Below are 24,939 nucleotides of genomic sequence, written 5' to 3'. Positions count from 1 at the left end.
GTTGTTCACAAGATAAAATCACATTATGAAAACATAAAATACATAATCAGAATAAAACAAGAATAAGCCAATAACCCCATTCCCCAACACAGTATAGAAAGGCAGATATTGTTGAACTCAGCTCCAGCCAACATGAAGGGAACATGGTGGGAACATGGAGGGCATTTTGTTCTCTATCCCTTGTCTATGCCAACTTGCAGCGGCTCTTTGAGGTGTATACACACACACACACACACACACACGTACACACACACTTTTTAATAGTTTTTTAACATGTCATTTTCAACAGTAATTAAACATACTTTTACATCTTATTCAATTTTTTTGACTTCCATCAGTCCTGTCTGAAAATTTTCCAATCTAATCTCTCAGTATGCATTTCTTATTTTCCCTATTACATTTCAAACTCATAACCAATATCTTTTTCTACTTTGTAACACTTCATATATTTCTCCTTACAAAACTTCTTGTAGTCCTACTAGCGTAATTTGTTGATTACAGTTGCTCTTCAAATAATTCATATACTTCTCCCAGTCTTCTGTAAATCTCTGGTCCCGCAGGTTTCGAATCCTTCCTGTCATTTTGTCCAGTTCTGCATAGTCCATAAATTTCGTCTGCCATTCTTCTTTGGTCGGAATTTCTTCTTGCTTCCATTTCTGGGCTGACAATACTCTTGCCGCTGTTGTTGCATGTAAGAACAGTTTGACATCTTGTCTATTAATGTCTTGGCCTATAATACCGGCTCTTTGAGGTTTCAAACGGAAGCCTTTCCCAGCCCAAGCTGAAGGCTCATGGATCGAACCTGTATGTGAAAGTCTGTGCACCAAGCTACAACTCTTCCACACGGCATAGACCCGTCGGGAAACGCCCCATTTTAATGGGGGTGGGTGCAATAGAGAAATGCCCTGTATTGGGGGACCCATTGAGTCCAGCATCCTGTTTGACCACCGGCAGATCAGATGGCTCCAGGATGTCGTGAGCAGAACTTGGTTGGCAATAGTGCTCTGTTGCTGTTTGCCCCTTAGTAACCGGGCCGTCCTGACCTAAAGATGTAGTTTTCCTGCCTTCTTCAGTCTCTGAGGATGGACCTGTAGTGGGATCCTCATCCACTCCATAGTGTGGATGTCGGTGCCAACAGAATTGGTTGAGGACCCTTTAGGCCAGCAAGTGTTGCAAACAGAATCTGCCCTTTTCCCTTATGGGGTATCCAAGAGCCCATACAGAGTCCTTATGTAGGTTCCATATCGGTAGGAGAAAATAACAGAGGCCAACCAGAGAATATTGAGAAGCAAAGCAGCTAGTAAGCTTGATCTTTATCGATCTGTTGCAACAGGGTGCTCCCCTCACCCGCAGGAGAGAGGAGGGACCCAGAACAATGGTATGCAAGGCCTTATAAAGACTTTTGAAATTGCCACCCTGTAGATCAAGACCACCCCCAGAAACATCATACATACATCACAGAAGGGGTGTAACCTAAGACCACCACCCCCAGATACATCACACCTACATCACAGAAAAGGCGGTCTAAAACAGAAATTTGAATGTTGTTTTTCCTGTTTGCCAAGTTATCTGATTGCCTTTTCTGATTGTCTTTCCTGATAGTCTGTCACCCATTAAAATGCTGATTACTCAATTCCTGAGACAAGGGGAAGGCTCCCTGACCCCCCTCCCTTCCTTGCAGGGAAAACATTTGGTCAGTTTGGGAATCAAAATGGTTCCGGGTCGGTCTTCCTGTGCTGATCTACGTACGTGCTTGGTTGGTACACTTATGAACATTACCATATATCAAGACCTCAAAATTCCTATCACACAAGCCAACTGCTCAAAGAGGCTGGGCCAGCCTGTATAAGACCCCGGATGGCCTCAGCACATGGCTGAGACAATATTGGGAACATAAGGAGGTGCCTCTTCCCCAAGTCAGACCATTGGGGCATCCAGCTCACTATTGCTGTACTGACTGGCAGCAGTAAAGTAGAAAGAAGGAGCAAAACACACTCTCTTCATCCAAACCAACTGCTTCACGGGCATAATTCCATTATTCAGGACATAATTTTAAATTCCCCACTGAGTTGTTGTGAGACATGTTACCAGAAATGGCATGATTATGCCAGGTTTTCTGCGAGCTCCTGAAATTATCTGTGCGTTGTGAATTTAGTCTTTGGCAAAGTAGAACAGTTTTTACTGCGCCTTCAGGAGTTTTGAGGTGCACATATTGCGCATGTGTCCATGCGCGCACACACATACCCCTTCTGTCCGGGGGACAAGGAGCAAAAAGATTGTCAGCCTCTGCACACCATGTTGGCTCCCTGCCATTCCCAGAGGCTAAACGGAGACTGTTTCTATGCAAGAGAATAAAAGATACATTTTTTATTTAAAAAATTGTCACGCACAGAAACCAGCGGGGAATATTTCAGTCTCCCTGAACACTCTTTTAACTGACTTGAAAGTTGCCACTTCTCAACAACAAAAACTTTTCAAAAGAAAACTCCAGTGTGAAGCTGCCAAGTTTGATTTTCAGACTTGAGTTCAGGCGAGCGGAAAGTAATTATCTTTTCCCAATTCATCACCAATTGTTGGTGGGTCAAATCCACTTGGGCTTAATCTTCAACCCAGATCTTATTGTCCTCTGCTGGTGTAAGGAGCTGTGTCAGCCACATGATTAACCCTCCTGCAATTAACTACAATTGCTGTGAAACTTGCTGAATGATTAATCAGCAAGATGCACGAATTGTCTAGGCTCTAGACTAGGAATACCCACTTCCAGTATCCTCTTACAACCTCCACCCTGGGAAGGAGATGGCTCCACACCTTAGGAGCCACTGTGGGGCCACGGTCACCTTGTCCCCCCGTACCCCATGGAGTTAGCTCTGCCACAAGACTCCTGTGAATAAACCAGATACCTTGGAAGATCAAGAAAGATATGAGCAGCTTCCCCCACTGCTTGAAAACCCATTGTCCAGAAGAAGCTAATGACTGCATTAAAAGATGCTCATCCTTTGCATGGCCAGATGTAGCACTTGGGGGATGAATTTTTAATCTTGACCTTGAATGTAAGAAGAGCCTGCTGGATCAAGCCAATGGCCCATCTAGACCTTCATCCTGTTCTCACAGTGGCTGCCCAAATGCCTGCACACAAGAGCACTCTCCCCATCTGTACTGCTACCTTCGACTGCAGAGGCAGAGCATAGCCATTGTATGGTCCAGAAGATAAAAGTTCTGGCAGTTGTTCCAAGCTGGGGCTGAAACAACTTGCATCTTTGGCTCAGCTGCAGGGTTGCTAACCGTGGTGCTGAATGTCACGAACTTTGCATCAGCACCTCCGCGGCCTTAGTTCACAACCAACTCCAGATCCCTTGGCCTGCTGGTCTCCATCTTGCTTTGGCCATCACCTCTTGTCTGTGGTGGAAATGGCGATGAATCAGGGAAGCTTTTAATATTTGATGAATCATTGTATTTTAATATTCTGGTGGAAGCCGCCCAGAGTGGCTGGGGAGACCCAGCCAGATGGGCAGGGTATAAATTAATTAATTAATTAATCATCAACCACCACCACCACCACCACCACCACCTGCATAAACCCGCTGGCAGCAAAATGATTCCTCTTTTCCCGCATGTTGTGGAGCAACAGTTGCAACAGCAAAGTCCTTCCTCTGCCCCTGCTGTGTGCACCCCGGGGATAAGGAAGGAAGGTGCTGGCTTGTTCTAGTTGTCTTTCGTGGCACCAGCTGCCAGTGCTTCAACCAAAACAACAACAAACAGATTAATCTGGCAGCACAAAACAGCAAGAACGGTACACAGGGGAAGGAAAGCGGACTGAACAGGAGCTGTATCCAGTGCTACTCGTACTCAGCGCAGATCCACTGAAATTAATGGGCATGATTAATGTAGGCGCATTGAATTCAGTTGGGTCTGACCAGAGTGAAACTTCGTTTGCTACAACCCCATCTTGCTAACTCATGATGGCCGCACTGTATTGCTGGCAAACCCCACTGGGATCAGAAGCAATCCCTGTAGACCACGTTGGAGGAGAAGGTCTGGTTTTGTGTAAGGCACACCCCTGTGTACATATGAAACATCAGGCTGGGTGCTACAGGACATTGTCACATTTGTGCATGTGGGATGCAGCCAGCTCTCTGGAGCGCAAGGAGGGCATATGGTTGGTAGTCATTCACAGTAGAACTTAAGGTGCACAGTGGCTATAAAACAGATCCAGTCCTCATTGAACATTCTGGGGGCTTCTTACACACACACACACACACACACACACACACACACACACACGGTGTGTGTGTGTGTGTATTTGTGCATCCTTCTTCATACCTTGGGGTTCCTGCAAACCTACTACTGTTTCGCTCTTATATGTGGGTGCCAATGCTTGGACTACACAAGCACTCTCAATACGAACGCTGGAAATAGAAGTAAGTGTGGCATCTTCTCTGAAAGGAAGCAAGGAGAAAAAAAGAACAAATACGCATCACAGGGTGAAAGCGTAGGAAGGGGAAAGGCCATAGCTCATTGGTAGGGCACCTGCTTAGCATGCAGAAGGTCCCAGGTTCAATCCCCATCATCTCCAGGTAGGGCCTGAAACCCTAGAGAACGGCTGCCAGTGGACTATACTGAGCTAGCAGTGTTTGAAACTCCGATTGTTATAGCTCATTTTGCAACAAGGAATTTCATTTTTAAAAAAAAAAAAAAATTATTGGTTTTTCAACTTTTATAAAGACAAAACACACACGAAAATAACAGAAGACACAAACATGTATAAATTCAGAAAATCTTAATTTCCTAACCCTGTTCCCTGACTTCCCCCCACCCCCCCTGTGCATCCCAATTCCCAAAATTGTGTCAGCAAATTGGTATTTCTCCTCTTAGCCATCTTATTCATCTTATTACCTCTTTTATAAAGAAATATAGATTTTCCTAAGTTGGACTCAAGTTATCTTCCATCGATTTCTCATTTTGTCTTAGTTAAAAGTCATATTAACCAAACCTAAAGGTCTTGAGTGTTTTTAAGATTCTCTTCTTCCCTCCCTCCCATCCCCGGTTTTTGTCCCTTCCCAATACAAATCCAAAATAACAGTTCTTAGCCTGAGTTCCTCACGTCCGAGGCTTTCATGTCTCTTTCAGTCCCTCTCCGCCGGTCTTGTTGGTAGTCCTTTGTATCAGTCGTCAAGTCTGGAAAAAGCTCTTTCACCATCGATTCTCTTCCCACAAGGAGATTTGAAAGCAACTGCTGGAAAATTTCCACAAATCCTGCGTCTTTAGAGTCAAAGTCAGAATGAAGGCCCCAATCATATTTCTTTGTTTTAAATTCCTGTATTCCATAGACTCCCGGGGCCTCCTCCTTCATCTTCTGCATCTTTCGCAGACTTGCGGTGAATGTGTTCCAATAATCTCCTTGTCTGTATTCCACAAATGTCGGCTTTTGGTTATTACTTCCCAGCTTTACTTTCTCTTTTTCTTGTTTAGTCTCTTGGGCCTCTTTAGATATCATTTCCCATTCAGCTGTGGATTCTTTCTCATTCAAGTCCTCAATACAAACAGCAGAGTTGCCTGTTCCAGAAGTCAAGGTCAAAAGTTGTTTATTCATTGCCAAACTCTGCTCTTGTAGAATTCCCACCAGTTGAAACATCCTTTCGATTTCCGCTAGTAACTTTCCATCCACAGCCATTGTAGCCATTGTAATTTCACAGAGTTCCCCCTAGGGGGAATCTGGTTACTTATTAGTCTTTTCTCCAACAATCTTTAACTTGTTATTGTTACTTTGTTCCCAACAATTTTAAATCAATTGTAACTCATCATAGTCCAGAGGGATCTTAAATAGCAACTTTTCCACTCTAAACTGCCCGTTTGACAGCTTTGACAGCTGTCAAACTCCGCAGCTCTTACACAGGCACAGAAACAGGACACTCCCGGGCCCGGGAGGGGGGTTGTTTAAAACAAAAAGAAGGCTTCCAAAGCTCCACTCTCCAGCTCAGAATTTGCTTTAGCTAAATCTTGGAAGTTAGTGTCCTTTTTAACTCACCCCTCCAAGGGTAGGCTCTCCAGCTTAGCTCTTATGTCGTTGCTTAGATGGTCTGCAGGGGGGGGTGCGGACTTCCTTTTAGCACACCCCCCGGTCGTCTCCAATTCAGGGTAGTATTTTTAGAATCCAATTCCGTCTCACTCACGGGTTTTCTTTCAGTCCAAATTTCAAGGAAGAAAGTCAGCGCTCTCCGGTCATGGCTCGCGGCTTCGCTCCACCGAGGTAGCGATCGACTCTCAGTGCCACGCCACCCTCCGTATCCTCTCCGCAGCCTTTAAAAAGGCTCTTCGTGGATTGGGGGGGGCTCTTAAGGCACCCGCCGAGTCTTCAGTCCGCAGGCTTCCGCACCTGCGGTTTTTAAGGGTCCCCGCGTCGCCGGCGCGGCAAAGACCCGTCCTCGGTAGAGCCGATTCCCTCCGCAGCTCGGAGGGAATCCGCCATTTCCAGGTCGCGCCAACCCGGAAGTCCCTGCAACAAGGAATTTCATTAGTGTGAGCAGCTTCTGAGCTCTGGGTGCAGTACTGTGCTTAAGATTTCAGCTTAAAACTGCAGAGCGGAAGGAAAGGAGGACCTTTTTCTGGCTCCCTGCTTCCAACTAGTCTCTGAAGACTGGAGAAGAGACCCTCTTAAGAATATTAGGGAGGTGGGCAGGGGAAGGACTAGACCATGCGAAAAATGAACAGAGTACTTTAGCTGCAGTTCATTCATTTTCAGCTTTGTATTATAAAAAAGTGCACCTAGGCACCCTGTTGCTCCCATAACCGAAGTTTAGGGTGCCATTTAGCTCCTGGCTTTCATATCTCAGTTTCTAATGCTATGAGCTAGATGCATCGATGGTCTGACTCCATAGCTTCCTATGTGGAAATGGAGTTCTTCCACTTTTCAGTCCTGACCTTTTCCTCTCGGAAGGGCAGGTGCTCAGGTAGAGCATCCGTCTTACATGAATAAGGTCCCAGGTCTGGTCCACAGTATCTGCAGGTAGGGTTTGGAATTGCTTCTGCCTGAAACCTTGAGCGAGTTGGTGCCAGTCTGTGTTGGCAACACTGAGTTAGATGGCCGAGTGGATCTGATTTGGTGTAGGCAGCTTCCTCTGTACCTGCGGCCTCCTCACCTTGTCTCAAGATAATTCTGAATTACCTTGTAGCCGTGTGAAGAGATCCAGATACACATTGTGCCTTGGGGAAGAACTCTGTTGCAAAAGCATTAGACTTAGAGGTTCATATTTCTTATATTTCCCCCGATCAGAATTTGAACCTGACCCTGGTCTGCTTTCGCTTACCACTCTGCTACAGTTCCGGTTTTCTACAAACTGCTCCTGTGCACAAAAAGCAAAACAAAGCAATATAAAAGGGCAGTTTGAAGTTTCAGCCTTTGCAAGGCAGAGAAAATGCATCACAAAGTTTTGCTGAGGAGAAAAAGAGGCCGTTTGCAAGACTTTGAAAGGGATAACGCTCCTCGCGCAGCCGAGATAAGTAGATGGGTGAACAAAGACCAACTGCTCTGTGAGCGGAGGGGGTCTCCATGGCAACGTAATTATTTTTCTGACTTCAATCTGCGTCCTGCATAATGATAAGAAGTTTAAAGGGAGGAGGAGGGACATCTCTCCCACTTGCTTCCCCAGCAAAACCGACTGGAGAGAGTAAGCTATCAGGGCATGTGTAGCTTCTGCCATCCCTGTTTAAGCAAGATGCCAGCCCTGTGCGGTGCCAGCATTTGGGGGAAGACGGTCCCTGGTTCCAAACTAGCAAAGCCAATGATAATATCCTGCGGCAGGGAGTTTTTCTTACGAACAGGTCCCCAGGCTTCTGTGAGCTCTTTTACGATACGACAATCTTTATTTTCATTTATTGTCATTGTCCCATACAGAACAACACAATTGAAAAATCTACATAAAACATTCAAAACAACAAGCCTGCTATCCCAGCTATCCCAACCAGGTTGCCCCCCTAAAAACTCTGATACCCCATTTTTAAATACAATATACTTCCATAGAGACTCCTTACACTGCGTTTAAAACCAAAATCGCATTTGGGTAGAAACTGTTTCAGGGTCTATACGAGCAATCTCTACCTCCGGGATAATCTCACTCTGCTAGTTAAGTAAAAAAAACCGACAAGGTCTCCATTGGCCGCCTTCAGGCCTTAAAATTGAACGTGGTGGTGGAGTCCCCAATTTCTCTGGTCCTCTGGTTTTACCTGTACAGTGGACCCTCCGGATACGAACTTAATTTGTTCTGGGGGTCTATTTGCACCCCGAAAATTACGTAAAAGAGGCGTGCTACTGCGCACACACGTGGCGTGATTGAGTGCTTCTGCACATGCATGTGCGGTGAAACCTAGAAGTATACACTTCTGGGTTTGCCGTGACCATAACCCAAATATTCCATATCCAGAGGGATCTGTAAGTAGAGGTATAATAATAATAATAATTTATTATTTATACCCCACCCATCTGGCTGGGCTTCCCCAGCCACTCTGGGCGGCTTCCAATTTTTTTTTTTTTTTTTTTTTTTTTTGAAATACTGTACTACATCAAACATTAAAAACTTCCCTAAACAGGGCTGCCTTCAGATGTCTTCTAAAAGTCTGGTAGTTGTTGTTCTCTTTGACATCTGGTGGGAGGGCGTTTCACAGGGAGGGCGCCGCTACCGAAAAGGCCCTCTGCCTGGTTCCCTGTAACTTGGAGTGAGGGAACCGCCAGAAGGCCCTCGGTGCTGGACCTCAGTGTCCAGGCAGAATGAGGGGGTGGAGACGTTCCTTCAGGTACGACTGTATGTCTCTTGGATTCATCACTGAGCATTGAATCCTGTCCGAATGTCAGGCACTTACCTCTAGGTCTTCAGCCATCAACCACTCAGTGTCAGAGGACTGAGGAGGAATGGTGGAGACCCCCCCCCTTCTCCTACACTTCCCAGAGAAGAAACAGGCAGCATAGATTTAGAACAGTGGTTTGCCGAAGGGCATAGTTCAGAGGCTGCAGAGGAGAGAAGCTGAGAAATATTGGGAGAAGAGCAGCAGGAAGAAGAACCAAGGGAGAGACAGCTGACAGTGTCTTTAGAAAGCATTCCTGACCCCCCCCCTCCCAGGACCAGGTGAGCATTGAGAGTAGTAGAACAGAAAGCTCAGATGCAGAAAGCTCAGTTTAGCCATCGCAGGGATGACGTAGAATTAAGAGAGATGGCGGGGGTGCAACTTATTCAGAACAACACCATTATTTAGCGGAGATTGCATTCTTCCGTCTCTCTCTGTGAATACTGAATAAATAATCTGTAAGAACTGTTCTTATTTTATCTGCTCCTTGGCTGTCACTGTGGGAGGGATAGGATTCACTGAAGCCTGACACTCAGGTAGCAAAGGTGCAGTTTTCATCCTCCAAAGTTTTACAGCTTTGCTGCCAAGTCGGCATGCAGCTCAGCAATTTGTTCAGAGACCATGTCCATCACTTCTACAGCCGTTACAATGGCATCATTTGGTGACACCTTTTCGCCGTGTTTGTAGCCTGTGTCCGATCGTTCACCTGAGATCATGACTCGCCTGCTATCTTAGCTTAGGTAGTGAAATTGTGGTCCTTCCTCACTGGTGCACCACCAATCATGTCACATCTAAGCAGATGTAATTTTTATATATATATATAAGTATTTTATTAAGTTTTAACAATAAAAAGAATCAAAAGAAGTACAAAAACAAAAAGAATACAAAATTACAAAACACAATGATACGAACATTAAACACAGAAAAGAAAAAAAGAGAAAAAAACACATATACAGAAAAGACAAAAATACCCTTTTTCTTAGTTTCTCATCTTTAGTTGACTTATTTTCCTGACTTCCTCACATCTCCCGTTCTTGTATCCCTTTTAAAAGTTAGTTCAGCAAATTCATGTCCTATTAACTTATCTGTTATTTGTCCGAATCATACATTTTAACTTGTTACTAATACCCCTGCGGTTCATTTCAATGTCCTCAACATTCAAAAATTTTACAATGTTTCTGTAAATAAATTTTAAATTTCATCCAATCTTCCTCCACCAGCTCCTCTCCCTGGTCTCGGATTCTGCCAGTCATTTCCGCCATCTAAGCAGATGTAAAATTGTCCATTCCGAGTGTGGAATGCTTTCCCTGGAGAGACTTGCTTGGCGCCATCCTTACATGTCTTTAGACACCATGCAAAAAACATTCCTCTTAACCCAGGCTTATGGATGTTAAATAATCTATGGCCTGTGAAAGTGTGGGAGGAGGACTGATATTATTATGATTATTTTACTATTAGGCTGTCAGTCAGTATGCTTTTTGCCATGTCTTTATTACATTTTTATCGTTGATGTTTTGTAATGCCCTCCTAACGTTGCACACCACCCTGGGATCTTTTGTTTTTTGTTTTTATGAAATCATTTTTATTTGATTTTACAAATATAGAATTATAACAATCCAAATACTCTGAATCTCAAGACTCCCCCCCACCCCCTTCACGGGTCCTATTGTCAGCATTCACAACTGCATATTATCCTATTCTATATTTTATATCAATCCATATTGTTCACAGTATTTGTTACATTACAAGTGAGATTAAAATCCTGCTAATGTTTTCATCTGCTTGCAATTGTCTCTTAAATAGATTTTTAAAATTTCCACCCTGGAATCTTTTGATAAAGGGTGGTATATAAATTGAATAGATGATGATGATGATGATTACCATCCTAATAATCCTAATGGCTATGAAAGCTGCTAAGAAATCTTACTTTGCAGCTTCCATTGCATCCGCTAGCTCTCGCCCGGCACAACTTTTTAGAATAATTAGGTCAATAACGTCCTTAGGAGGACAACCAAATTTAAGCACAAATTCGACCCACAGCTGTGAGGCATTCGCGAGCTTTTTTGCGGAGAAAGTCCTGTTGCTCCGCCGTGACCTCCCTGCCAATTTAGACACAGTGACTGAACTGGAGGCCCCTCGACTGACTTCAGGTCCAGTGTTGGACCATTTCGATCGGATACTCCCTACTGATGTGGATAGATTCCTCCAAGTTGGTAGGCCCACCACCTGCCTCCTTGATCCGTGCCCGTCTTGGCTGATTAGGGAGTGTCCAGATGTTGCGCGGACCCCCCTGGTTGAAATTATCAATTTGTCCCTTGACACGGGGACATTCCCAGGGGAACTGAAGGAAGCAGTGGTGCGTCCACTCTTAAAGAAAACTTCATTAGATCCCTTAGACCTATCCAATTACCGCCCAGTTTCAAATCTTCCATACCTGGGTAAGGTAATTGAGAGAGCGGTTGCTGAACAGCTTGGTAGGTTTCTGGAGGAAACATCGGCATTAGATCCATTTCAGTCCGGTTTCCGTCCTGGTTTTGGGACGGAGACGGCTCTGGTTGCCCTAACAGATGATATTCGTAGACAACTGGATCGAGGCGGGTCAGGACTGCTGATCCTTTTAGATTTGTCAGCAGCCTTTGACATGGTCGATCATGATCTTCTGGACCATCGCCTTGCAGACGTGGGGATACAGGGCATAGCCCGTAACTGGTTGTGCTCTTTTATCTCTGGTCGGGGACAGAGGGTGGCACTAGGGAGGGAAATGTCGTCACGCCACTCCTTGGTGTGTGGAGTGCCGCAGGGCGCAATTCTCTCCCCAATGCTTTTTAACATCTTTATGCGCACTCTTGCCCAGATTATCCGGAGCTTTGGGCTGGGCTGTCATCAATATGCTGATGACACTCAGCTCTATCTACTGATGGATGGCCACACCAACTCGGCCCCTTACACACTGACCAGATGCTTGGAAGCTGTGGCTGGATGGTTTCGTGGGAGCCGATTGAAACTAAATCCTTCGAAGACAGAGGTCCTATGGCTAGGTCGGGATAGCATGGGGATGAGGGACCAACTCCCTTCTCTTGCGGGGGCCCAATTAGTGCCATTGCCTTCCGTTAAGAGTTTGGGTGTAATCCTTGACGCCTCCCTTTCCATGGAGGCGCAAGTCACAGCAACAGCCAAGGCGACATTTTTTCACCTTCGCCGCACCAAGCAGTTGGTCCCTTACCTTTCCCGCCCCGACCTGGCCACAGCGATCCATGCAACAGTCATCTCCAGGCTTGACTACTGTAACTCGCTCTACGCGGGGCTGCCCTTGAAGCTGTCCCAGAAACTCCAGCGGGTACAGAATGCTGCAGCGAGGCTCCTCACAGGGTCTCTGCCATGGGAGCATATTCATCCAGTGCTTTTCAAGCTGCACTGGCTCCCGGTGGAGTACAGGGTCAGATTTAAGGTGCTGCTTTTGACCTTTAAAGCCCTTCACGGCCTAGGACCCTCGTACCTACGGGACCGCCTCGCCTGGTATGCCCCACGGAGAGCCTCAAGGTCCATAAATAACAACACCCTAGTGGTCCCAGGCCCTAAGGAAGTTAGATTGGCTTCAACCAGAGCCAGGGCCTTTTCAGCACTGGCCCCAACTTGGTGGAACGCTCTGTCTCATGAGACCAGGGCCCTGCAGGATCTGATCTCTTTCCGCAGGGCCTGTAAGACAGAGTTGTTCCGCCTGGCCTTTGGATTGGAGCCAATTTGATTCCCTCCGCCCCCTTTTTCTTTTTTCTTTTCCTTCTCCTGCAATGAGGCTCCATTTTAATATTTTAATGTTCCATTATTTTAATGTTGTATTTTATTTTTGTTTTTAAGTTGTAATCACTCATCTTGTTTTTATTATTGCTTGTAAGCCGCTCTGAGCCCGGCCTTGGCTGGGGAGGGCGGGGTATAAATAAAAAATTATTATTATTATTATTACTAATAAAGCCCTTTTCTGAGCATGGGAATGGGAAACCGAAAGTGGTAGATTCGACCATACCTGGTAGGATTGCTCTGTAAAATAGCTAAAATAGGCATACATAGAATCTTGGCATAGGTTTCATGGAACAGGCAAAGGCAAACTCAGCTCTCCCACTGTTTTGGGACTACATTTCCCATCATCCCTTACCACTGGTCCTGTTAGCTAGGGATGATGGGAGTTGTAGTCCCAAAACAGCTGGAGGGCCGAGTTTGCCTATGCCTGTCATAGAAGCAGTAGGCTCAGTCTCCTTATTTATTTATTTATTTTTAAATATTTTTTATTGCAAGTTTCAAACAAATAAAAATCACCAAACATATACAATACCTTCACCAAGGAGTAACGAACAAAGAAAAACATAAATAAACAGAAACATGAATATAAAGTAAAGAAAATCATAACTTTTCATAACACATTTCTTCATAACTTACTGGACTTCCTCACATCTCCATTCCCTGCATTCTCAGTAATAAAGTTATATACAGCAATTTATTACCTTATTTCAGATCTTATTTTGTACTTCTCAAATATTATGTCTCAAACTTCAAATAATTTTTGTCAAATACTTATCAGCTTAGTTTAAACATAATATTACTTCAAATTTCATCCTTTTCTTAAACATCGCTTAGTCTCATGTGTCTTTTAACTAAATTGCTGGTACCATGTTATTTTCAATCGTGCAATTTCTTAACATTCATACAGTTTGTACTGTTTTTGTAAATAATCCTTAAACTTTTTCCAGTCCTCTTCCATTGTCTCTTCTCCCAAGTCTCGGATTCTGCCAGTCATTTCAGTAGGCTCAGTCTCCTTAGATGACTAGCTAGTTACAAAACCTTGCCTATGATAGAGTGGACCTTTCATTCCCTTCTCTTTGTCTTCGATAGCTGGACTGTATCAGAGGCTCTCCTTCTCCTGAAGTTTCTTTCAATAAGAAAAGGTAATTGAATGCTAGCAGTTTGGGAATCATCCTTTTTTGGAGGGCTTGCAGAATAACAACAGCAATCACCTGTGTCACAAACCAGATTGGATGAAAACTCGTATTGGAGTGCTCTGTAAATTGATAGCCATAGTTTTTAATATACTAACCCTTTATGCTCCTCCACACACATTTTAATTAGATTCTTATAGACTTTTATATACACCTTCTGTTTCAATACTTTTTAGCTTTCCAAAATGTTTTACAGATTTAAAATGATTGTACCCCATCCTACTTATCCTGGTCTACGACCGTAATAAAGATTTGAATTTGAATTCAACAACAACAACAATAAACTTGCGTGGTGACAAAAGTGGTGGCTTTCTTTGCGCTCCTTTGCCTTAGCAGCTTTGCTGAGACCTTTTAAAAATGTTTAGTGTTTTTTAATCTGTGTTTTCATGATTGTATAGTTGGTTTTAATGCGTCTTATGGATTTTAGCTGTGGTTTTATCCTCAGTTTTATGATGTACTCTGCCTGGAGAGCTCATTGACTGATGTATTAATCTTTCAATAAAATAAATGTTCCATCTTAAAAAAAATAAATTATACCAAGTTTAGCGCACCAGCTCACATTAACGAGGTCAGGGGCCGTCAATACACCCGTCTCAGCTTAAACATACAAGCCAAAATATGCCAGCCACCTTGAGACATATCCACATGAAATAGACATTTATAATGCAAGGGTAGTAAGGTCCCCGGACCATTGCCTGGTTGTAGATTGTGGGTGTTTGCAGGAACTGTTAACCCCGATTAGCTCAGTTTTTCACTCCAGTCTTAAATTCAGTTATCTACATTTTGCAGCAATTGCCATCTTTTAAAAAACAACAACAAACGTCGTGAAAATTCATCAGCACTTTCTCCTAATAGACACCTTTTTATATGCAGTTTCCCTAGTATGCACTTTTTGTACGTCGTTTTCACTAATATCCTCATTTTTATGCATACCTTAATATATGTATGTTTTGTAATCATTGTTTCGACAGCACTGCAAAATTCAGATGAGTGCAAATTTTGAAGGATGCAATGTTTCGGTTCACATGTTGTTTCGGAGAGCGTGCATGTGATAAATCCAGCTTTCTTTTTTAAAAAAATAATTATTAGATTTTCCACAATTGTAACAAAAACCACAAAGCAAAATAACACACAAAGACAAAAATAAACAAATAATAACAACAAACTTAATTCTTTGAAAATCCCACCTTTTTACACCTCTTAATTGACTTCTAGTCCCTCCCTTCTTAGTTTCCTTATAATTGAATGTAACAGCTTTCCAATAACATTATTAAACTAAAAATCACTCCAATTAAATCCATTTTATTCACTTTTCTTAATAGTCTAAATCCCATTTATTTATTTATATCCTATTCTAATCCTAGGACTATTTGGTACTTTCAAGTAGTTTTTAATTTTTTATATTACAATATTTATTCAAATAGTCCTTAAATTTCCTCCAATCTTCCTGAAACTCCTCTTCTTTCTGGTCGCGGATTCTTCCAGCCAGGTCAGCTAGCTCCAAAAAGTCCATCATCTTCATCTGCCAATCTTCCACTGTTGGTAGTTCTTGTGTTTTCCAATTTTTAGCAAGTAATATTCGAGCAGCCGTTGTGGCATACAAAAATAATTTAACATCTTTCTTGGGCAGTTCCAAACCTATTATTCCAAGAAGAAAGGCCTCTGGTGATAAATCCAGCTTTCAATGTGTTCTGAAATGGATTTCTTCCCTGTCCCTAACTGGTTGCCTACCTATGTCTTTCAGATGCTGGAAGGTTGGATATTGACCATCCTGGTATCTGTCGGTGTCGGCTCCCTCCTGTTCATGGTGGCGCTGGTGATCCTCCTCAGAAACAACATCCATGCTACTATGTTCTGGAATGAAATCGTGCTAGAGAAAATCACCAACTTCGTCATGGACCAGAGCAAAGAGCAGCGGATCTTGAACTCTGTGTCCTACAATGCCGTCAAAGGGGATCCCGAGAGCGTCTTGGACTGCATCGACAACTACTGCTCCCAGAAAGAGTGGGCCATGAACGTGGGCGATGAGAAAGGTAAACGGGTGTCATGGACGAGTTGGAGGCAGAGGAAGGGTGGGAGGAAGCAGCTGGGGAACCCCCAAAGGAAGAAGGCCCGAAATCCGGGGAGTGGTGGTGGGATGACAATGAGTGGTCAAAGGGAGAAGACTGGGAAGAGGAGGTCTCGAAGGATGAAGAGGTAACAGGGCTTAGTGAGCTGGGATGCAGAGTCTGGGGTGCAGATTCACAAGTGTCTCTCCCTCCTGCTGCGGTGCAAGCTCCATTTTCCCTGATCTCCCAGCGGTGTGAAAAGAGGGGAGGAGGGGTTGGCTTCATGCAGACACAGTCTCTGATTGCTTGGGAGAAGCCCTGGAGAGGAGGGCTGTGGGGAGATGGAGACTTTCAGTCTTGGCAACTGATGCGTAAGACCTCCCAGAGATGAGCTGCTGTGCTCCTTAGTCCTGACACTCAGCCAAGGGATGATTGTGCTTTTGCTTAAAAAGAGTCAACTCCAACTTTGAGCGGTGTGATCTGCTGTCAGTTCGCTCTTTGACAATGGGCTGGAACTCCTTTAAAGTTGGTCTTTGGTCGCCACCAAGAGATGTGGAGATGGCTTCTCTTTAGAATATAAAGAAAGCCTTGCTGGATCAGGCCAAGGGGCCGTCTGGTCCAGCATCAATACCCATCCAGAGTCTCATGGGAAGGAGCCAGCAAAACAACACTAATAATAATAATAAATTTTATTTATACCCCGCCCTCCCCAGCCAAGGCCAGGCTCAGGGCAGCTAACAACCAATAATAAAAACAAGTTGATTAAAATACAATTTAAAAAAACAAGATTAAAATACAACATTAAAACATTAGGATGCAGCCTCTTCACAGGAGGAGAAAGGAAAAAGAAAGAGGGGGAGGGAATCAAACTGATTCTAAGCCAAAGGCCAGGTGGAACAACTCTGTCTTACAGGCCCTGCGGAAAGAAATCAGATCCTGCAGGCCCCTGGTCTCATGAGACAGAGCATTCCACAAGGCCGGAGCCAGTGCTGAGAAGGCCCTGGCTCTGGTTGAGGCTAATCTAACTTCCTTAGGGCCCGGGACCTCTAGGGTGTTGCTGTTTATGGACCTTAAGGTCCTCCGTGGGGCATACCAGGAGAGGCGTACCATAGAGAGAGCACACCACTAGCCTTCCTTGTGATTCCCAGCAACTGGCCTTCAGAGGCATTCTGCTTCCGCCAATGAAGGCAGACTGCCTCCGGACAGCCTTGCATTTAACAATGTGCCTGGTAGCCACAGCCGGCCAGGAATTCCATGCAGGCACATCCTTACAATTCCATGTAGGCCATTGAGACACCTGGTGGAGAAAAGACCAATCTCTTCATTTTCCCATTGGCAGCCTGCTGCATTTTGGCACTGGTGGGACGCGGGTGGCGCTGTGGTCTAAACCACAGAGCCTAGGGCTTGCCGATCAGAGGGTCGGCGGTTCGAATCCCCGCAACGGGGTGAGCTCCCGTTGCTCAGTCCCTGCTCCTGCCAACCTAGCAGTTCGAAAGCACCTCAAAGTGCAAGTAGATAAATAGGTACCGCTCCGGCGGGAAGGTAAACAGTGTTTCCGTGTGCTGCTCTGGTTTGCCAGAAGCGGCTTAGTCATGCTGGCCACATGACCAGCTGTACGCCGGCTCGCTCGGCCAATAAAGCGAGATGAGCGCCGCAACCCCAGAGTTGTCCGTGACTGGACCTAACGGTCACGGGTCCTTTTACCCTTTACAGGGGAAGGGGAGCCCCAGTTCATTTTGAGCACATAGCAGTGCCCCTGGGCATGGATAAAAGAAGCTGGTGAATGCATTGATGCAGGGGATGAAGGAATGCAGTGTATATTTATGTGAATGGATGGGGTTTTTGTTAATGAATGGGACTGATAGGGGATATGAATGGAGGGTGTTGTTGTGATGGGAAAGACAGAGAGAGGGGAGGAGTGACTTTGGCCCCACCTACCAAATGCATGCATCCCTAAATAGCCCTTTCAAGAGGTGAGGATACATGTCAGGATTTGGCTCATGGCAAGGAAAATATTCTCCCTCTCAGTACCCAGAACAGTTCTGTATTACCTGCCTTGCCTCCTGGTAAGATGTGCACAATTCAGTCTCGAGCTATGGTCATCGCAGACTGAAAATTTCAATCAGAATGTAACCTAAAAATTTTAGGATATGACATTCTAAACATCAACAAGTCAAACTCAGACAAATGAAACAGATATAACAACCGACAACAAAAACTCCAATGCATTCTGTTCTTAAACAATATTAAACACTTGTTAATAAAGCATAAAGTTGTACATTGTCCTGTCCGTTTCTCATCCCAGTGCCTCTATTTTCAAACAGAAGAACTGCCTGTTTCCCCCCTCTCTCTGTCTCTCACTGTCTTAGTCAATTTCACTGGGTATACCACGTCCCAAATTCTCAATAGCTATTCAGTGGTAAATCTATACATATGATCTTGCTCCCAGGTACCCTGTCTCAGACACCTCTACTGTAATTTAGAAAAAAGGCAGTTTTTAGGGCTATTCTGTCAACTAATCAGGTCTCCAGGCCTATTAATCGAGCCCTGCTAAAGTCAACACCCTCCTTTTCCAGGTGTGATCCTAGATAAGGTCGTCGAAGAGGCGGATCCTACCATCGCTTTGGAATTTGGAACGTACGTAGGCTACTCGGCCATTAGGATCGCTCGCCTTTTGAAACCAAACGCCCGTCTTCTTACCATCGAATTCAACCCCGAGTTTGCCTCCATTGCCAGAGAGATCATCGAAATTGCTGGACTCAGCGAGAAGGTACTATCCGGCACACAGAGAGCTCCGAAATGTTTGTCAGCAGCAAATGGATGGTGGTCGCGGCTCTCTGAGAGAGTCGTCGTTTTTAATTCCGTTGAATTGTGGAGTTGGGAGGGGGCCCATCAAAGATCATCTGGTCCAAGTCCCTCCCAACGCTCCCACAGCATCCCTGATAGGTGGCAACGCTCTGGGGCATTGTGGGAAATTTAGATGGCAGACCTCCACACCAGCCATGGAAATTAAAATGTTAGGCCCAGTGCTCATTGGATTGGAAATCAGGGCATCTGTCCATCAGTCCTGGTAGCCCTGCCTAAGGATGTGGGTGGATGCCAGGCCAGAATGAGGTGGGAAAGGGAAGATGCAAACTATACATTTGAAACATATCCGACACACATTTAAAGCACGATTTCTGCACTATGGCTACCAGATATTTTTTCAATGAATCTGGGGACACTTTTTTTTGTGTGTGAAGCTGAGTAGCAACAGGGAGTCAGTAGTGGGGATGTTGAGGCAAAAGCCCCTGGTCCCAAGCACACATGCGTATTGTATAAAGGTGCAAAGCCCTTCTTTCGCACCCCGTGAAACATAAATGCCCAGAGTTTTTTTAAAAACTGGGCAACGGTGCGCTACCCACCTGTGACTCCCGAGCCTTCCCTGATCTCCTTCCCCCTTCCCCCTTTGTTTTGACAGATCAGGGGAGGCTCGGGAGTCACGGGCAGGTGGCCGTTGCCCAGGAGAGGCCAGCCTGGTAGTGCAGTTGGCTCTGGCTGGCTTCAGGAGCTGCTTGCTGCTTTGGTGCAGGAAATATGGCATGTGCCACGGCAGCAAGCAGCTCCTGAAGCCAGCCAGAGCCAACTGCACTACCAGGCTGGCTCTGGGCTGCTGAGGCTGCCACGTTTCCCGGGAACAGATTTGCAAATCTCCAGGAACTGGGGACATCTGGTAACCCTATCTTAGACTACACATCCGTTTTGCTGCTGAAATGGAGCGCACACTCTCTTTTGTGATCAAGGATGGCGAAACTGTAGCTCTCCAGATCTTTGGTGGACTACGGCTCCCATCGTTCCTGGCCATGCTGGCCAGGGCTGATGGGAGTTGTAGTCCACCACTTCTGAAGAGCCACAGGTTCCCACCCCTGCAGATGATTGGGGCAGATCTGGGTTTGACTGTGGGGTAGTTTGGCCGGGAGTGACCCTTGTCCAAGCTGAGTTGTTGGGAAAGGGCTTGCTCTTTATTATTTTGCCCTTACAGAAGAAACAATTGCAGCCTCATAAACTTTCCCGGATCATAAGCCAAGCGAATCACTAGTTCCCACCAGAGACTTTCCTTGCCACTGGCAGAAGTGTTAACATCCCCTTGACCAGGAGCAAAGGTCATCTACTTTATAACTACACAGAGAGAAAACGTCTGGGGAAGAAATAACCAAGCCAGCTTATTATGCACACACAAAACCCAAGTGACCCCCCAAGTCGTATTTGACCGAAGCATTTTTTGTTGTTTACAGCAGGGCAATTCATCTGCTTTGGTGGCTGGTGCGAACTGGGACCGATAGGGCAGAAGGCAGGGAGACCAACAGTAGGTGGCGCTGCAGGCAATGACAAGCAGAGCCAACCAATTCTAGTTTTGTCCCTGCTGAGTTCTGCAAGGGGTAACACTGAGACGAAGGAGGAAGAAGCTGACAGGCCTCTTGGATCTGTTGTAAATAAGGAGGCAGGTGCCTGGGGGCTGGTTGAGGGCAGTGCCCCCTAATAAACCAGCCTCTACTGCAGTGGTTTCCAAACTTTTTCAGGCCACTGCCCTTTGGCTTCATAAACTCATCCCCAATGCCCCCTGAAGGAGCGTCTCCACCCCCTCGTTCTGCCTGGACACTGAGGTCCAGCTCTGAGGGCCTTCTGGCGGTTCCCTCACTGCGAAAAGCGAGGGCCTTCTCGGTAGTGGCACCCGCCCTGTGGAACGCCCTCCCCTCAGATGTCAAGGAAATAAGCAACTATCTGACTTTTAGAAGACATCTGAAGGCAGCCCTTTTAGGGAAGTTTTTAATGTTTGATGTTTTATTGTGTTTTTAATATCCTGTTGGAAGCCACCCAGAGTGGCTGGGCAGGCCTGGCCAGATGGGCGGGGTATAAGTAATAAATTGTTGTTGTTGTTGTTCCCCATAAAAAGCATTCTTCAGAACAGTGGTTTGCACAATCCGCTATGGAAGATAATAGCACAGTAAGATTCAAAACAGTAGCAGTCAATTGCACATTTATTCAAGGTCCAATTAAAATGATTTAGTTTAATTTTCAGCTGTGGACCACCCACATTGGGAACCTTGGCCCTCCTGCTTTCAACGTCTAAAGCATATCATCATCCTCATCATTATTAATTTATTAGTTGATTTACTTCCGAAAGCGACTCAAACAAGGCACTAAAATGGTTAGTCTATGCAAATCAACCACAAGTACTTGAAACTCTTCAAACGAAGAGCTGACTATTGCTATTATTGTAATAATTTCTTAGTTGCTTTGCTGACGACAAGTGACTCAAACGAGCCACTGAAATGTTTAAAAAGTATGCCAATAAAAGGCAGGTCTTTCATAACCGACCCCTCTAAAAACAACCACAAGTGCTCAAAACCCTTCCAGTTATGAGCTAAAAGAAGAGTTTTTGCTTGGTGTCTAAAAATAGATAAAAGGTGGCCCCAGGTGAGTCAGCCTTAGGGAGAGCATTAGGCAGTCTATCCATAGCATACAATCTTGATTCTGTATCCAGGGCTGGCTCTGGGCCCTGGGGCAAAGTGCCTTCTTGTGAGCCTCCTCTTCTGTTGGTGGGACCTGGCGGGCTTACCTGGCGTTGGCGAGAGACAACGGCACCATTTTAACTCGCACTAGCTGCCCTTTTTGCGGGACGTGGGTGGCGCTGTGGGTTAAACCACAGAGCCTAGGGCTTGCCGATCAGAAGGTCGGCGGTTCAAATCCCCATGACGGCGTGACCTCCCGTTGCTCGGTCCCTGCTCCTGCCAACCTAGCAGTTCGAAAGCACGTCAAGGTGCAAGTAGATAAATAGGTACCGCTCCGGCGGGAAGGTAAACAGCGTTTCCATGTGCTGCTCTAGTTCTCCAGAAGCGGCTTAGTCATGCTGGCCACATGACCCGGAAGCTGTACGCCGGGTCCCTCGGCCAATAAAGCGAGATGAGCACTGCAACCCCAGAGTCGGCCACAGCTGGACCTAATGGTCAGGGGTCCCTTTACCTTTTCAGCTGTCCTTTTGATGTCTCATATTGCCCAGAGAGACACTGCCTAGGGCAGGCTTCCTCAAACTCAGCCCTCCGGATGTTTTTGGCCTACAACTCCCATGATCCCTAGCTAGCAGGACCAGTGGTCAGGGATGATGGGAATTGTAGTCTCAAAACATCTGGAGGGCTGAGTTTGAGGAAGCCTGGCCTAGGGGCACTGTGAAAATTTAAAATGGCCGCTGGACCCAGCCACTAGATGCTGCTCACAGTTCCAGGTTAGGGAGGAGGTATTAAAGGGGTTTCCAGAAGAGACGTCAGCAATGCCCCCCCCAAGTGCAGTGAGACCCCAAAAACTGCCCAAGGAAGGTGGATACTGACGCCGAACCTTTCTGTAACACAGCTCTTCTTTGCTTTCAGATCACAATCATCGAGGGCCATTCTCAGGACATCATCCCACAGCTGAGGGAAAAATATCAGGTGGACAAGGTCGATTTTGTCTTTCTGGACCACTGGAAAGAAAGATACTGTCCCGACACCATCCTCCTCGAAGTAAGTTGGAGCGGTGCCTCTGTGGAAATTAAGAGATTCCATATTCCTGGTGTGGACCACACGCAGCGGTCTGAATTCTAATATGGCTTAGAGCCTGCTAGATTTTGTCTTTCATTTTGGTCTTCCGAAAGACCAAAGGCGATGGGAGTTCAGAACACCTGGAGTCAAAAACATCTGGACGTCAGCAGCTTGGGGAGGGCTGAGTTAGCTTCTCCCTCTCAAAGGACACAAGGCAGGCTATCAGCTTGCTTGCTAGGGGCCTTGCATTCATTTTTTAAATAGTCCTATTTGTTTTAGCTATGAAAACAAATGGGAATTCAAATGAACGAGTTCCAAATGAAAACTACCTTTGTTTTTCATTGGTTTCTACGGGGATGAAAACAGTGAAAGAGTTTGAAGCAGGTGTAAAAGGGCACAACAATATTTTAGAAAGCCACCAGGGGTGGAGGATGTGGGAGAACAGTAAAACTGACGGAGCTGAAAATGGGGTCTGCAAAATGGGGACCCTGCCTGCACCCAGCCAAGGGATGGTGGTGTCATCGCAGAATGGCTAGAAAACACAGAAGTTAGAGGCAGCAGAAGTCTGGCCAGGTCTCCCATTCAAGCCATAAAGTGAACAACATATGGAAATAATGGAACCAGTACAGTTTAAGTCAGTGTAGAAACAAAACAAACTCGCCCAGCCCACTTCCAAACTTCCACATTTCCACTTCTAACCTTATTAGATAAGAGATGGAAAGAAGATGAAGCCCCTCCTAGAGAAGAATGGCAGATCAAGTTGATGGATTATGCCGAAATGGCAGAAATGACGGAAAGAATCAGAAGTCAGGAAGACCAAAATCTTAATAATGAATGGGGGAAATTTATAACTTATCTTAAAGACCATTGCAAACAGTTAAAATCATTAGTAGGATTGGAATATTGCTTGTAGTTTAATGGTGAATTTTGGACACAATGGAGAGGTAAAAGATTTGGGTTATTATAAAAGATGCGGGAGGAAATTATTAATACTAGGACCCACAAAGGGGAGGAGGGACGTCCAAGAGATTCCTTGGAATCTCATTTTTATGTGGTAGATCTTCCGAACATCTCCTTGAAGAACTTCTGGGATTGTTCAAAATGAAGTAAAGACCTCCCTTAGAGTGGTAGGACCACTCTCAAGAGAGAGCTAATCGTCCATCTCCTGTCTCTTTTCTCAGGAATGTGGCTACCTAAGGAAGGGCTCCATCCTTCTGGCGGACAACATCGTCTACCCAGGGGCTCCAGATTTCATCAAGTACATCCGTAGCCACAAAAGCTTTGACTGCACTAACTACCCCTCTCACCTGGAGTACATGAAAGTGGAGGACGCAATGGAAAAGGCCGTTTACATGGGATGAGAGCGAGAGTATTAAAACCTTAGTGTCGAGCCACTGTTTGTATGTGTGAACACACAGCGTAGTCCTGTCTGTGGGTCGGCGTTAGCTTTCTGTAGTTTTGGGCTTGTGGTTAAAGCGAATTTGTCACAGTAGAACAAGTTGCAAAGAAGGCAAGTTAGCAGGAGAACAAGGGAGCTTCTGTTATGGTCAACTGAAACTCACTGAAATGAATGAACATGGCCAACCTAGGTTCATTGATTTCAGTGGGTATACCCAGAGTAGACCCTAGCAGGATACAACCCCTTGTGTATAAATAGGCTAGTCAGCTAAGGATCCATCTGGAGATGATGGGCAATTTTGTTACATTTCCATTTTAGCGAATGACCATTTTCATTGATGGACTGCACCTATTGGATTTTCTGCTTTTTACCCAACAATGCCAAAGCCCAGTGGCTCGCTTTGTGTTTCTCAGCCAAACAAGACCAAATTGCCTTTGGAGACAGACATAAAAGGGGCATTTCTGGGGGGAAAATATGGGGGAAAGCAATGAACAGATTTTTGAGGGGATTTGGACAAAATTACCTCCCCTGTGTTCCCATTAGTGCATGGATGGGGGAACTGGTGGTCTTCCGAACGGGGGGGGAGGGGGAGAGAGAAATGCTTGGATTTATGGTGGGTCCTTCGTCTGAACTGATTGACGATGACCTTCAGGGTCCCTTCCAACTCCCTTTGATTCTATGAATTCTTACAACGTTGTAGTAGTTGCAGAAAGAGAAGCCGCTTCTTTCTACTAAAGGCCCAGAATGTGCAGGTGACAAAGACCCTGATGGAGGTGTAGCTGTTCTTCACTTTTATCTCTTTGGGCATTGCTTGTAAACCAAGGGAATCCTTCCGGAATCATCCGTGGGAAATTCATGTTGCTGCAGTTGATAGTCGTGCTCCCATTGGTTGAGCTGTCGTTTGTGTTCTGCACTGTAAAATTGCTGAGTGATTTCCTCACTTCCCAAGGTGAGAGGGACCAATGCAGAGAGAGTGATTTTGTCTCTCCTCAAAGCTTTCAATAAATCCCCTGGCTGTGTACTCCCTCTTGCAGGTCCCAAAGGGCGTATATAATTCAGATTTATAAATAAAAAATAGATTTACCCACCCACCCAAAGAGAACCATTTGTGTAAT

General features: G+C 45.4%; 1 protein-coding gene across 2 annotated transcripts in view; it reads left to right on the top strand.

The window, feature by feature from the left end:
- The window catches only part of COMT (catechol-O-methyltransferase), a gene marked incomplete at its 5' end in the record, with an annotated part of 44,249 nt that extends 20,430 nt beyond the window's left edge, over positions 1 to 23,819 (top strand). For both annotated transcript variants that reach the window (XM_081175102.1, XM_081175103.1), the window contains 4 exons: positions 15,568 to 15,856; positions 18,448 to 18,641; positions 22,276 to 22,407; positions 23,607 to 23,819. In XM_081175102.1, the coding sequence (XP_081031228.1) occupies positions 15,568 to 15,856; positions 18,448 to 18,641; positions 22,276 to 22,407; positions 23,607 to 23,786 (795 nt within the window). In that variant the 3' untranslated portion in view covers positions 23,787 to 23,819. The remainder of the gene's footprint in view (positions 1 to 15,567; positions 15,857 to 18,447; positions 18,642 to 22,275; positions 22,408 to 23,606) is intronic.
- Between the last annotated feature and the right edge of the window lie 1,120 nt (positions 23,820 to 24,939).

The sequence above is a fragment of the Podarcis bocagei genome (genome assembly GCF_964188305.1).
Source record: "Podarcis bocagei genome assembly, chromosome: 16".
NCBI classification, from domain to species: domain Eukaryota; kingdom Metazoa; phylum Chordata; class Lepidosauria; order Squamata; family Lacertidae; genus Podarcis; species Podarcis bocagei.
The sequence above is the reverse complement of the archived record's forward strand: the minus strand, read 5'-3'. Positions and strand labels throughout refer to the sequence as shown.